The sequence below is a fragment of the Entelurus aequoreus genome, linkage group LG04 (assembly GCF_033978785.1).
Source record: "Entelurus aequoreus isolate RoL-2023_Sb linkage group LG04, RoL_Eaeq_v1.1, whole genome shotgun sequence".
NCBI lineage: Eukaryota > Metazoa > Chordata > Actinopteri > Syngnathiformes > Syngnathidae > Entelurus > Entelurus aequoreus.
Genome location: NC_084734.1, coordinates 75,514,302 through 75,530,495, shown reverse-complemented (window position 1 = coordinate 75,530,495; position 16,194 = coordinate 75,514,302). Strand labels below are relative to the sequence as shown.

The 16,194-nt window shown below is 41.0% G+C and overlaps 1 protein-coding gene across 3 annotated transcripts in view; it reads left to right on the top strand.

Annotated features, from left to right (window-relative positions):
* Nucleotides 1-16,194, top strand: part of unc5a (unc-5 netrin receptor A) — a 533,124-nt gene that overhangs the window by 421,356 nt on the left and 95,574 nt on the right. For 2 of the 3 annotated variants that reach the window (XM_062045710.1, XM_062045708.1), the window contains 2 exons: nucleotides 10,590-10,778; nucleotides 14,919-15,218. In XM_062045710.1, coding sequence (XP_061901694.1) covers nucleotides 10,590-10,778; nucleotides 14,919-15,218 — 489 coding nt within the window. Of the gene's footprint in view, nucleotides 1-10,589; nucleotides 10,821-14,918; nucleotides 15,219-16,194 lie in introns of all 3 variants that reach the window. The other variant, XM_062045709.1, reaches the window with a different exon arrangement.

The window sequence follows — 16,194 nt, the reverse complement described above, 5'->3', positions numbered from 1 at the left end:
TTTACACGATGAGTCGGGTGTGTTTTGACCTCCGCCGAACCCCTGAGGCCGACTCACCGAACCCCTAGGCTTTGATCGAACCCAGGTTAAGAACCACTGCTCTAACCAGTAAGTAACCACTGACCAGTCAGTCCTCCTCAACAGTTATTTTTAAGAAATATTAACATGTCAGCCTTCTCTGGGACAAGGCATGCCCTCTCCTGGCTTATTGTGTCTCCAGCAGTTGAAAAGATTCGGACTGCTGGAGTAGAGGATGCCTGGACACGTGTATAATTAGAGACCAGGTCAAACAAGATGGGTAGTCATAGTTGGATCTTAACAAAATACATAAGTAATTAAGCTGTTACAGAAGCTAAAACCAGTAACCTAACCACTGACCAAAACATTGACAGATGTGACTGAGCAGAGCGCTTACTTGCTAATTAAGTAAAATTAGCGAGCAAGCTAAGCTAGCATTAGCTCACATGCCTGCGACATGCCCAAAACGATTTACTTCACAATACATGTTTTAACACACAAAGGATGAGTACTGTTAACATAGTAACCATTTATATATTACCTGAAGTTATCGACGGTCGAGCAGTGTTCTGTAGAGATGACGATGCTGGTGTTGTAGAAGCCGGCTTTTTAAACACAGTACAGTTTTCCACCCTTAAGTTTGCTCCGTGCTTGATGAGGTGTTTAATCATATTGCTAGTATTCCCCGTTTTCCCCGAAATAATCTTGCCGCATTGTACTTATTTATTTTACCCGGCGCCACAGGCGTGTAGTACAACCATACCTTTGACCGTTTTGCTGCCGGTATCTCGGAATGATGACCAGCCAATTCTGCACTGCTTCAACCCGCTTTACCGCCATGCAAACTATTGTTGTTGCGGCGGTGGACCAATCACATGGGGCATTGAATCGAAGAACGCTTGCAGTGATTGGCTGCGAGCAAAACCATAGAAACAGTAATTTTTTCTTGATCTGGGTACAAAAAGAACCGATTGCAGGTATCGTTTGACAGACGCAGTTTCGATACTACTTGGTATCGGGTTGTTTCGGTCACCCTAGGACCCAGGCAGGATCATTTCAGATGGAGCTATAAGCATGATCTGCAAATGATAAAGATGTTGGCAGTTTGCCGAAAAGGGTAGAGAGGGTGGCACAAAATTGCAGGGCATTAGGGTGTCGTAACAAAACAATTATTTGCCTTAATGATGGGATGATGGCAAATAAAATGAACTGTTTGATGTCATCATGTCATAATATCTTTGCTTTGAGGATTCATTTGGTAGAGCAGCATTTGATGTTTTTGTCATGATTTTGTTTGTCACTGCGGGGTCAGAGGCTGCATGAAAAATGGTCGAACATTTGTTCCGGCCCCATAATTCACCAGGCCCTTGCTGAGGGATAGGATGACTGTATTGTGGAGATAGTAATAGTCACGTTCACTTTGAGAGTTTTAGTAGCCACATATCCCTGACCTGAAGAACTCTACTGTGATTCATCTTCCGCCCAGTGACTTGGACTGACCATGGGATGAAATATATTCCCAGGGCTCGTGATAAATACCCGGGGAAGAGGCGCGGGGGGCTGCAAAGTTTTTTATTTATCACGGCTGTGAAGAGAAAGAGAGAAAGGAGAGGGAGAGAGAGCACCAGGAATACCAGGTGCAGACATTGTGCTGACTGCCAATGCCACATTAGTCCGAACTTCAACAGGAGCCAGCCTCATGGCCCCCGAGGAGATGAATTATGACCTCTTCTTAAAAAAAAAAAAGGTTCCTAACCAGCCCTGCCCTGCAGCCAGTCTGTGCTGCTGAACTTAAAGTACAATGAGAGGGAACACGCCAGGATTTGCTTGCGGTCTGTTGACACTCCTCACAGATGGACATCAATCATAAAGAGAGGTCAATGGAATCAAAAGTTCTATAGAGCAATTAGATGAAGTAGAAATGAATGATGGAGTGACAAGAAGAGAAAGAGGTTATGCCGGGTGAATGTAATGCCCGTCCAATTATACAGCCTAATTAACTATGTCAATTAAAGTGTGATAAATGCCCTCTGTGTTATTGGCTGGCATCAGGAAAATCAATGGGCAGAGCCAGGAGGAGCTGAGAGCAGATGCTGGTCAGGATTCGAAGTGAGCAGCAGTGGCCGGGATCGTTTGGCGGTGACACCTGGTGGGTCTGATAAAAACTTGTGATGCTCCGATAAGCAAGGGAGGAAGAGAGAGCCTCACCTGATTGACTGACTTTATTGTTTGGGTCGGCGAATGGTAGGAGCAGGCGGGGGAAGCAGGAGAAGAGATACTGGATCTTTGCATCAAACGTTTGCTCGTTGCCTTTGCTTTGCCCTTAGAAAGTAAACAGCAGCAGGCCGATCTGAGGCTATGTTTATCCAATCAGTAGTCAGCTGACAGGCAGGCCTTCTGTTGTGTCTGCTCATCTCTCAGCAGACTGCAGCAAGTCCAAATATCACAGCCTGGCTGGCCTTTGACTCACCTGGGCAGTTGGATTTGTGAGATTTAATTAGAGGTTTCTTCTATTCCTTTCGGAGCGGACTGCCGAAGGTGAGAGGTTTAACGATGTTTGTTTCACTTCAAGAACATGATGTGCGTCCTTCAGGGATTAGGGAGCAAAAATGAGAGTCCAAGGAAGTATCCCTTGTGTCCCTCGAGACTGTCTTAAGCGTTGTATGGACAAAGGTATTAGAACACCTGATCATCACAGGAAATGGAAATGAAGGACAATGTGGATTTGGGAAGATATTCTTCAACTGAGCGCTGACTCCATTCTGCTCTACTCCCCTCAGTTTTAAGGGAATCTAGTACTGCTGAAAACTATGACAACAAAACAACCAAAGGTCATTTGTAGTTATTTTGGTCATGTCGTTCTTGGCCAAGGTATGTAGGAATATTTTATTCGAGAGGACACTGAAGGCAACAAAAAAACTACACTGCAAAAAGTCAGTGTTCAAAAACAAAAACAAAAAATACAAAATGAGGGGTATTTTATTTGAACTAAGCAAAATTATCTGCCAATAGAACAAGAACATTTGGCTTGTCAAGACTTTCCAAAACTAGTAAAATTAACTAACCTCAAGGAACCCAAAAATACCTTAAAACAAGTATATTCTCACTAATAACAAGTGCACTTTTCTTGGTAGAAGAAAAAAGAGACCTTTTTGCTCAACATGTTGAAAAATATTCTTAAATTAAGTAAATGCTAGTGCCATTATCTTAACATAATAATATGCGCTCGGCATCATAATTTTTTTTTTCATGCTTGAAGTAAGAAATTATTACTTTAAAAAAGTAGTTTTATACTTGTGAGTGTTGATGACACAGCTTTGCAACAGTTGATATTCTAGTTTCAAGCATGTTTTACTCAATTAAGGTCATACAATCTCAGCAACAAGTTGTAATATCTTACTGAGATCATTTAGGACCAAAACCCTTAAAACAAGTAAAACACTCTAACATAAAATCTACTTAGTGAGAAGAATTATCTTATCAGACAGAAAATAAGCAAATATCACCCTTGTTTGAGATATTTAATCTTACTTAGATTTCAGTTTTTGCAGTGTACAACATCCACAACTAAAGCTCAGCAATAGTGTTAGTTTATTTCTAGATTGATGCCTTAATTATCCATATGTCTGTCGTCGCATCGCCCTTCAAATATTGGGCTTATTCCGTGATACTATTAACTAGATCCTCTCGACGTCCATTGTACCGGTCGCCCAGGGGCGGGGGGGTCCCCACATCTGTGTTTCCCTCCAAGGTTTCTCATAGTATCCCATTGGGTTGAGTTTTTTCTTGCCCTGATGTGGGATCTGGCTGATGATGTCGTTGGGACTTTTGCAGCCCTTTGAGACACTTGTGATTAAGGGCTATATAAATACACTTTGATTGATTGACTTTGAACAGTCAAAGATATTCATCTTCCATTTCCTGGTTACAACATTGCGACAATCAAGTTGACCAACTTTTGGCAGAGCAACTTTTTGAAGCACTTCATCTTAAACTTCTGCCTCATCAATAACACATTTCCACATTGGTGAGCGTTTGGCGTGAGCGACATCAAAAGATGAGACGCAAGATTTACAGGACTGTGCGCTCCACTTAATGCTAACAACACTGCTCTCTGGGCAATGCTAAACTCTGTTGACGTTCCACGTGACATTGGTGAGCCTTTGAGGTGAACGATAAGGAATAACAACATGGAATGCTAACGACACAGCTAATGATTGTAGCTACATTCGGCAAGTTGACCAACTTTTGGCAGAACAACATATGCCCGTGGTTTCTACGCATTAAAGTCCAGTTCTAATTTAAAGGAATTACCCAGGATTAGGGATGTCCAATAATGGCTTTTTTGCCGATATCCGATATTCCGATATTGTCCAACTCTTAATTACCGATACCGATATCAACCGATACCGATATATGCAGACCTGGACATAGTCTGGACTGTATACAAATGCTTATTTTGAAAATGTAATTTTGTTTACAGATTATATGCAATCTGTTGTTGAAGTTCCCAAATTTTGAGTGTACATAAATGAAGGTGTGTGTTGCTGAGCCCGACCTGGACATAATCTGGACTGGACCTGGTTTTTAAGAACCCTTTAAACAATCTAATTTCATGGACAACCAGGTCTGGTGAAGATAAGGTCCTTTTTTTTAAAAAAAAAAGTGTAAGTGGGGGAGGGAGGTTTTTTGGGTTGGTGCACTAATTGTAACTGTATCTTGTGTTTATGTTGATTTAATAAAAAATTTAAATAAAAAAAAACCCGATACCAATAATAAAAAAAAAACGTTACCGATAATTTCCGATATTAGATTTTAAAGCATTTATCGGCCGATAATATCGGCCTGCCGATATTATCGGACATCTCTACCCAGGATGTAACAAAGTATTTCCACATTGTGGCCGGGCGACGACCGTAGCAATAACGCTTGGAGTATCCTCCGGGCTACCGGTGAGTACTGTAATCTATAGTAGAACACGCTCAAGGTTATTATATTGGATGAAGCGAGACAAAGGTGACTAAATGGGTGTTATTTGATGTTTAAAGGGCCCTAATTATGTTAAACGTATTTAGAAGGTTGTTAACAGATTAAAAAATGTTGACAATGAAAATATTCATTTCGTTTATTACAGCTGAGATAGGTTATATTATTAATTATTTTATTAATTAATAATAGTACTTCACAGAATATCTTTTTTACCACGACAATGCCTACAAGCAATAAATGAAGGGCAATTGTCAGGCCAATACTTAGCTGTCTCCCTGCTCCTTAAGGAGAAACAGCACTCCTTTGAGAACCAAAATGTAAAGATTCCGGACAGGGAGGACGGGTGGTACGAAAGAGAAGTGAGGGAAGCCATCTACGTCAAGTTTGAAAAACCATCCCTTCAACACTGTGCTTTCAACCATCCCTAAAAGACTCTTTGATTTACGCTCCAACAAATAACAGGAGTTAGAAACATTCTGGTCACAGATGCTCCTTTGTGCCATTTGTTTACCACTGAATGGAAAAACTAACCTGAGTGATTCGGACTATTTTGGGCTGATGGTGGTCGAGCCACAGTGACCGTTCTGCCAAACAATACCTCAATGCTAACGAGGGGAGATTACACTTAAACATCTGTTGTTGGCATTGACAGTAGGATTGCTCTTTTTCTTCTCAACGGTTGTTTTTCTCACTACAATAGGGCGTAACCATCCTTGCCCGGCCACACCTTCCTTGTGTTGGAGTATAAATATTTGGGGGTTTGGCACTAGATCTGACCAACCTATGTCTAAGACTAGATCTGACCAACCTAAGTCTATGAGCATGAACTGATGAAGCCTACTTGAATTAGAGACGAAACGTCTTCTAAGACAAACCAACCTGTCCAGTTGCAATATTCGTAAGTCGGAAAAGAATAACTTCATCGTAGGTCTCTTATTCAGTAGGGAAGGGATACATATGGCTCCATTCCTAGTTGGATTTCCCATGAGAGGAAGGGGAGGGTGTCAAAATTATTTTGCAATGCAGTCTACTGAAAATGATGAAAAGCGCTACTCTGCTAAGCAACTGATGCTGTGGTCAAAGATGGAATTGCCATAAAAAACATTAAACACCACTGCCATCTGGTGGCTCAAGTGGACAGCGCAACCCCCATTGATTGATTGATTGAGACTTTTATTAGTAGGTTGCACAGTGAAGTACATATTCCGTACAATTGACCACTAAATGGTAACACCCGAATAAGTTTTTTCCACTTAAATTGATTCATGATACAGATATATACTATCATATATACTATCATCATAATACAGTCATCACACAAGATAATCACATTGAATTATTTACATTATTTACAATCAGAGGTGTGGAGGGAGGGGGGGAGGATATGGACATCAAGTAGTGGACATAGAGAGAGAGAGAGAGAGAGAGAGAGATCAGAAGGCATAAGAAAAAGAAAAAGTATCTGCATTTGATTGTTTACATTTGATTATTAGCAATCCGGGGAGGGTGTTAGTTTAGGGTTGTAGCTGCCTGGAGGTGAACTTTTATTGCGGTTTTGAAGGAGGATAGAGATGCCCTTTCTTTTATACCTGTTGGGAGCGCATTCCACATTGATGTGGCATAGAAGGAGAATGAGTTAAGACCTTTGTTAGTTCGGAATCTGGGTTTAACGTGGTTAGTGGAGCACCCCCTGGTGTTGTGGTTATGGCGGTCATTTACGTTAAGGAAGTAGTTTGACATGTACTTCGGTATCAGGGAGGTGTAGCGGATTTTATAGACTAGGCTCAGTGCAAGTTGTTTAACTCTGTCCTCCACCTTGAGCCAGCACACTTTAGAGAAGTGGGTAGGAGTGAGGTGGGATCTGGGGTGGAGGTCTAGAAGTAATCTGACTAGCTTGTTCTGAGATGTTTGGAGTTTAGATTTGAGGGTTTTGGAGGTGCTAGGGTACCAGGAGGTGCATGCGTAATCGAAAAAGGGTTGAACGAGAGTTCCCGCCAGAATCCTCAAGGTGCTTTTGTTGACCAGAGAGGAAATTCTGTAGAGAAATCTCGTTTGTTGGTTAACCTTTTTGATTACCTTGGTTGCCATTTTATCACAGGAAAGGTTAGCCTCTAGAATTGAACCTAGGTAGGTGACCTCATCTTTCCTGGTGATGACACTGTCACCTACTTTTATGTGTCATGTTTCATGTGTCGGGCAAACCATGACAAATGGGGCCATATGAATCCTCTTTTTACTGTAAGTACGGGCTCAAGCACATTTAAACCACCATAACTGTTTCAAAAGTACCTATTTGGCACGGTTATCACATGTTATGTAAACGCTACCCAAACTTAGAAAACTAAGATTCCTTATACATACCATACCATACCAACTTTATTTATAAAGCCCTTTAAAAACAGGCACAGTTGAAGAACAAAGGGCTGTACACCACAAAGAAATAGAGGCAAAGGACAGACTAAAAAAATAACATTTAAAACAGAAGTAGAATACACATTGAAAAGCAAATACAAATTACCCTAAGAACAATTTGTTAGATAAAAAGCAGTTAAAAAGTTAAAAACAGTTTAAAGTCTCATGCTTATGTTAAAATGTCCAAGTTATCATGAATTGGAATCAACGTATTTTCCAGACTATAGCGCGCACTGTTATATTAGCCACACCCACTAATTTTTAGAGGGAAAACATATGAGTTATCTCCACTGAAATATTCTGTAAATGTTTATTTACATACCTAAATTGTCTCCAAATGGTGTAACTTGGCAGTAAAACGGATGATCAAACAAAACAGAAGTCATCGTCAAGGACCCACCAGCTGCGGAAGCTCGCTCTCCAATCAGCTAAACAGACTCAATAACTCCACGGTGATGTCTTGGTGAGTTTACTGAGGAATTTGAAAACTAAAACAATACAAAAAGAATGCAGTCTTTTAGTCAATTATACTTTATTGTACATTAGCTAATGACGCTACACTACGATAGCACGTACAAATATGCATGAAAACCCTTCTACAGACATCACACATGGGACGGTTTAGTAATTTGAAACAGCTTTAATTGTACTGCAAGACTTACAAACGTTGCTTGGAGTTATGACTGAAGAATCCATACGAGTAGAAACGCTACGGACGGCGAGAAGACTGAACAGCGTAGCACAAACAATAAAAGACATTGTCAGTGTTTTTGCTTGTTATTTTTTTAAACCATTTTTATTATCTCAGTGAGCGAAGAAAAAATCCATAAATTAGCCGCTCTGCCTAATAAAAAAAAGTAGCGGCTTATAGTCCAAAATTTACGGTGCAAGGCTTTCAACAGATAACAAAGATCCGAACTGAAGTTTCATTTTTTTTCTGGCCTTGTTTGTCTTGTGTCTCAGATTTACTGACACCAATTAAAAAGTGTTAAATTAGAGATTCCGGCATGCAGCTTCGAGTTCCTGTGAAGCAGGACTTGGAAAAACCCCAGTGCGGCTTAGAAATAGTCATTAAAATATGTCATATCCAATGTTCCCTCTAAATTTTCATGTGTGTGAGCAAACGCAAAAACTCCCTGAGAATTCAGTGGAGCCCATGTGAGCAACATCAGACGTGCACACTGTGGCTACACCAGCAGCACACCTGTCCCAAACCTGACTAAATAACAAGTTCAATCTCCATCCATCCATCCATTTTCTACCGATTGTCTCTTTCGGGGTCGCGGGGGGTGCTGGAGCTTATCTCAGCTGCATTCAGGCGGAAGGCGGGGTACACCCTGGACAAGTCCCCACCTCATCGCAGGGCCAACACAGATAGACAGACAACATTCTCTTATTATTATAATCAAATGACAGCAGTCATTTCCATGAGGTTATTTTCTAATACAAGTGTTTAGGCCCACTTACAATGACAATAACAAAAAATATTGTTTTTCATGAACTGTGTACTTGTATTGTTTGTCTGGGTGGAGGTCCTGCTTTGGAAATAGTTTGTACCCCTTTCAGACATTGCATTTAGTTCCCATTAAAACATTCACATGTTGCACAATGAGATGTAAGCAGGGGATCATGTGTACATTCCTGCAACTTCCTGTTTGTAAAAAATATATTTTTATTAGTATTTATTTAATATACTAACAGCATTTCATGATTAATATTTATAAATTAAGATTCCTAATAAATGACACTAGAATAAGCACTCATTTGATTGGTAAATCATAGTGTAACGACCTGGAATGACACTTTATGTGTGGTGTTGGAGTTGTCCGACTTTTTGTGTGTCTGTAAACGCATCACTGGCTAAGTGCCATATGTGCATGTGTTGGCGCAAGTGAGAAAGAGCGAGCGGCTGCTGTTGATATAACAAAGTTGGTTTTGGTCTGGTTTGTACTGCAGAAAATGACCCGTTTTGCTACATATAATTTTTTTTACTAATGTTTTGGTGATGTGTTTATGGCCGACAATAAAGAGTTTTGCTCAGTAAAGTGATGGATGGAATAATTTCCTCAAAGTGTCTCGACAGGCGTTACAATATTTGAACAATGATGACGAAAACTGTTTTCTCTGTCGTGTCCGTGTCGTGTCGAAAATTGTTATGCGCTTATTTTTTTATTTGATTTTGTGCGTGGCATAGATTTGCCGTGCGCAGAGGATGCTTGAGCAGTGCGCAATTGCACAGACGCGCACCTTAGAGGGAACATTGGTCATATCTAATGATAATCTGGAGGATTTCCATGCACATCCGTTCAGATCTTTAGGAAAGCAAATCACACGTCAGATTTTTACATTTGTTTTATTTTTTAATCTGCTCTTCTTGCTTCATGTTTGAATCATCCCCCTGCTTTTGTTGTGAATGCTGCACATGGCAGTCAGCCGTGCTTTAACCTTTGCCCAAATTCTCCCATCGTTCAAAGCATCGAGCATGACAGAATGTGTCCCCTTGTTGACTGTGTGCACTTGACATTGCTACGCCTCCGTTGTTCCCTGGGACAATGGCCTCCACACGAGCATCTTCCTCCCCCGCCACCAAAATTCTAATGCTGTGAAAAGACAGCTATAGCAAATCCTATTCTCCTGCAGAACCCCCACATAAATACAGGAATGTTTGTCTGGGCCGAGTTATCATCTGCATACACTACACGGTTACCAGGCTTTTGAGAGACAAGTATATCCTATAAGAGGTGTTAGAATCTCATCAGCAAAACCACTTTCTCTCTTGGGGGTGTTGTGCACTGAGAGAAATAGACAAAGGAGGCGGGAAAAAAAAAAGATGAATATTTATCCAGGGCAGAAATGAGGGGAAGAACAAAGAGAGAACCTGTATTATTTTGAATTATCTACCAATTTAAATAAAAGCCAAACCATTTAAATCAGGGATGTTGTGAAATATCTGCTAATGCATTCTCTGTGTGAAACCTTCGGGGATGTCAAACAGCGTTCAAGCACCAAATGTTGTAACCGATTTTATTCGATTAAACGAACTGAGACTTTTGCACAGCATGTAATAAAACGGGTTGCTGGAGCCCACAGGTACTGCCACTCTGCACCTGAGGAAACCTTTTTGCTTGTAAATCATTTCAGTGGTTTTTTTTTCTTCTTCTTCCTCGCAGCCGTGAGCGGAGCGGAGGATGTGGCGCTCTACGTGGGCATGGTGGCTGTGGCTCTGTGCCTGACCTTACTGCTCATCACCGTGGTCCTGGTCTACCGGCGCAAGAAGGCTGGACTGGATGCCGACGTGGCCGACTCCTCCATTCTCACTACTGGCTTCCAGCCCATGGGCATCAAGCCTAGCAAGCCAGGTGTGTGGGCGCCGCGGCCACGCAGGCCCCTCACCCACAGCAGTAGGACACTATTCTTGGTTTTAACCCCCTCTGTGCATCCATCGGTCTGTCTGCCCGCTGTGATAGTGCTCTGCTCATCAGTATGTAGTGTTCAGCCACGTTTCCAACAAGGGCTACGGTTTTGTACAGTTCAGGAGTTTTTATGTAAGGCATGACATATATGAATAGAGAATCTTTACAGGTATGGAAATCACACAAACTACTGTATATCACGGAGAGAGGATATGAAGCAGGTGTCCTGTGTCACCATCCATGTTGTTGGTGGGTTACAGCGTGTTTTATCCCCTTTTTGTTCCCCGTCAGCCGACTGAGACCAGTTGTTTGCGTTTTCCTCTTGAGTGTAGGAACTCTTTGAAACAAACTCTGAAGTAAACTAAAACTTTCAAAACGTTCAGACTTAAAATGAGTCTTTCACTTAATCCAGGGGTCGGCAACCCAACATGTTGAAAGAGCCATATTGTACCAAAAATACAAAAAGCAAATCTGTTTGGAGCCGCAAAAAGTTCAAAGCCTTATATAAGTGTTATAATGAAGGCAACGCAATAAGTAAGTGTCTCAGCGTTTCAGATACCTCCTGGAAATTACTGGCTTAAAACTGCCAAAGGTATAGATGTGTGTGCTAAAGGAAAGGATATGCTGTCTTCTTCTAATGGATTTATTAGAATTTTTGCAAGCTGGGTAACGTTTTGCTGTAGTTTGGAACAACATGACGCACAGACAACTATCTGGAATGCAGTCAATATTACATACAGATAATGTTTCACGAGACATGCAAAATATAAATAAAATACACAGAGGACTTAAGTAAAGTAAATTAAATGAACTCAAATATACCTACAAACGAGGCATGATGATGCAATATGTACACACGGCTAGCCTAAATAGCATGTTAGCATGGATTAGCTTGCAGTCATGCACTGACCAAATATGCCTGATTAGCACTCCACGCAAGTCAATAACATCAACTAAGCTCACCTTTGTGCATTTACGCACAGCATAAAACGTTTGGTGGACAAAATGAGACAAAGAAGGAGTGGCATAAAACACGTCTTTCTGAGGCGGCGACGGAGAAAGTTGTACATGTAAACCAACTACGGTGAGTTCAAGGACTGCCAAAATTAGTAGGACAAAACGGCGCTGGCCAAATACTGTCATCAATGAAGCATAAACACAAACATATTAAACAGTGGGCTTTCTAACAATTAGGATGGTTTCTGTTATGTTTGTCCTCCAACAGAAACATTGTTAAAACAACAAATATATTTTTCCCCCATCTTTTTCCATTTTTGAAAAATCTCCAGGGAGCCACTAGGGCGGTGCTAAAGAGCCGCGTGATGACCCCCGACTTAATCCAATGCAAACAAAGCGGATTTCACATTGCATTGCCATTGTGCTGACCCAGACTCCGTTAGTGGACCTGAAAGAGCTAATGTGGGATCCTCTTCCTGATGCTGAAGCGATGGCTACAAAACTCAGTATTTTATAGATACCGACCCAAGTCCGTCATTACTACCAGGTATCGATTCACGGAAAATCAAACTGTGCTATATTTCGATGCCTTTGTTGCATTCGACATCATGTCCGGTTGCAGACTCTGTTGCCGGCTCAAACACTTAGCACTCAAACAGCACCCAGAGGTGTTGCAAATGTTCATACTAACACAGCAAGTATGCCTGATAGAAAACACTGGAACATACAGCAAGGCTCCACTTTACAAAATTTGCTCGCTCAATGCTAATTTACATTGGAATTGCCATATACATTAACGATATAACATGCCGATTCCAACACATCCAAAATTTGGTAATAAAAAAATACAAGTAAGATGCACGTTACAAAGACAGCTGCTTTGTAATTAATATAATATAAACACTTATAGGGCGCAACGGAACACTAGATCCAACTTAATGGCAAAGACTACTCTCTGATGAGGCAACACATTGTATCCTATATACTAGCATCTCATGTCTTGGAATTGCAACTGCATGAAAAGTCTGATACTGTATATAATACTTGCAAGTGAGACTCAGAACTGTAAGAAATCAAGACAGCACAGTTATTATATTCACTTTTAAATGACAAATAGAAACATTTTAAATATAATATTTGACAAATTAACATTAAATTAACACAGGAACACACACAGACGTATTAAAATTAGCACCATTGATTTCCCAGGTACCATATCGATTCAAATGCAGAATGTTCTCAACACTATGCAATGCTGTCATTGTACAGATTTACACAGCAAGTATTTATTCATTACAACTACTTTTAGGTGACCTGTATCATATGACTTTTCTTATACTTACTAAATTCCATACGCACACATCCAAAACTCTGATAAACAAACACATGCTTGTACAGAAACCTTTTAATTTTACATTTTGGTGTTATTTTCCAGTTATATGTTAAAAATGGACGTTTGTTTTGATTTAATGCATCCATTGGCAGATTTTGACATCCGAGCAATGCCAGGATATATCTGATCTTTACGCTGGCAGACATCCGATTTATATCTGATTGTGATCCACATATGGTTGAGGCCTGGTTTGGATCTACATTTTTTTCTGCTCGCCCTGCATTATGCATTCATAATGTCAGCTGCAAGGACAACACATGTGCTTGAACCATGTAGTGTAAATAAGTAAGTAAGTAATTTTTATTTATAAAGCGCTTTTCACAGATAAAATCACAAAGCGCTGTACAAAACATAGATAAAGTAAGTTCAATTTAAAACAACATGGGCAACATCATAAAAAGGATACAAAGTGGATTAAAAATGATAGTTAAAAGGTGCATTAACTAAAAGCTTTACTAATAAGAGAAGTTTTCAAATGCTTCTTAAAAGTTTCAACACAGTCAAGATCACGAAGGGACTGGTGCAAATTGTTCCAGAGTTTGGGAGCTATAGCCTGGAAAGCCAGGTCTCCACAGGTTTTAAAACGAGTTTCCGGGATCTTTAGAAGACCCTGCCCTGAAGACCGGAAGCTGCGCCCTGAAGAGTAGGGGCATAGCAAGTCAGTGATGTACTAAGGAGCCCCACCATGCAACACATGGAATGTCAGGACTAAAATTTTAAACTCAATGCAGAATTTAACTGGAAGCCAATGAAGACTGGATAATATGGATTGTTCTGGGTGCACCGGTCAAACGTCTAGTAGCCGCATTCTCTTTAGCGTTGACTTGTTGAAAAGGGTGAAGAGAGAATCGCAATAGTCAATGCGAGACGAAATGAACGCGTGAATGATCATTTCGAGATACAATTTTGACAACAAATGTCTCACTTTAGAAATATTTCTGAGATAATAAAAACTGTTTTTGGTCAGTTGACGCCAGTCACCCTCCAAATACATGGACTGATCCGACACAACCCCAAGGTTTCTGAGGCTGCTATTAACAGACGCACCCAGAGCACCAAGGGAGTTCTTGATCAGGGGGATCTTTTTATCGGGGGCAATTATCATTATTAAATTAATTATTTAAATACAGCTTATTAGGATTTAATTCAGTTTGATTTTGTGTGAAAACACCCTTGAGCCAGATCAGGCTGTTGTTGCGATCTGAACTAAACTGCACCGCTTGTTGGAAACATGGTGTTAATATTGTGTGTACTTTAACAGATGTTTACAGTGTACAGTTTAAAAAGGTTGTGTGTTTATTAGGCTGCCGTCACTTCCATTGTCAACAATTGCATCTACGTTTTCTCACTGCCTGTGTTTGAGTGTTTGTCTCTAAGGCTTTACTGGTGAGTAATAGAAATACACCTGCTTGACTTGGACGGATATGAGAAGGTGTGCTGCAACACATTGTATCAGAGCTGTGTTTGGAGCTGATTGTGTAGCTGCTAAAGAATCCGACTGAGCTAGAGGAAGAGCGGAGGGGAATCAAATGGCTTTGCGTGTCTGTGTATTGTCAAGCGTGTGTGTGTGTTGTTCTCAGCACCATGTGTCTTTCCTGTTTTTTTGTCAGTTATCTTGGTGTTGTGACAGCATTAGAGAGTGTGAGGTCTGTCTGGAAGCTATCAAGTCTCCCTCCCTGCCACTCATTGTGTTTTTTTCCCTTCTTTCTCTCCCGTGGGTTTTATCATCCAAACAGAGAATTCTCATTTGCTTACCATCCAGCCCGATCTAACGACCACCACCACCAGTTATCAAGGCACTCTGCGCTCCCGCCATGACACCACTGGCAAGTTTTCAATGACCAACGGGCCTTTGCTGGACCCGCTTCCTAAGGGGTCGCACACTCTGCACAACGGGAAGCTCACTTCGAACCCCACAGACTTTGTGAGCCGGTTATCCACTCAGAGCTACTTTAAAACACTGCCTCGTGATGTGGCCAACACTTCCTACGGCACCTTTAACTTCCTGGGGGGGAGGCTGACCGTCCCAAACGCAGGTGAGTTCTTCTTGCTTGTTGATGCTTTCACATAAGATGACCACACACAACTTATCAAACTTGAATTTTTTTTTTGGATGTGACAAATTGTGTAAATGTGTAATTTTTTTCAATCTCCGAAACAAAACAAAACATGACCACACAGAAACAGAACCAGTGTTGTAATAGTGGTTAAAAGTCAACAATAATACCACTGATGAGTACGGCAAATGTAACATGCATGAGTTTCACATCAACAGCTGTGGCGCAACCATCAGTTTAAAGTGCACACAGAGGTAAAAAAATAAAAATAAAAAAAGCTGCTGATATTACCCTTGTGGATGCACTAAATAGAGACCCGAGTATTTGTTTTGGCCTAGTGGTTCGAGTGTCCGCCCTGAGATTGGTAGGTTGTGAGTTCAAACCCCGGCCGAGTCATACCAAAGACTATCAAAATGGGACCCATTACCTGCCTGCTTGGCACTCAGCATCAAGGGTTGGAATTGGGGGTTAAATCACCAAAAATGATTCCCGGGCGCTGCCACCGCTGCTGCCCACTTCTCCCCTCACCTCCCAGGGGGTGATCAAGGGTGATGGGTCAAATGCTGAGAATAATTTCGCCACACCTAGTGTGTGTGTGACAATCATTGGTACTTTAATTTTAATTGTATTAAGAATTTTATCTCAAAAGTACAACATTTGTCTTTAAGTGGGCATAAGCAATGTTCCCTCTAAGGTGCACGCCTGTGCAATTGCGCACTGCTCAAGCGTCCTCTGCGCACGGAAAATCTATGCCACGCACAAAATCAAATAAAAAAATAAGCGCATAACAATTTTCGACACACGGACACGACCAAGAAAACAGTTTTCGTCATCATTGTTCAAATATTGTAACGTCTGTCTTCCATCCATCACTTTACTGAGCAAAACTCTTTATTGTCGGCCATAAACACATCACCAAAACATTAGTTTAAAAAAATTATATCTAGCAAAACTG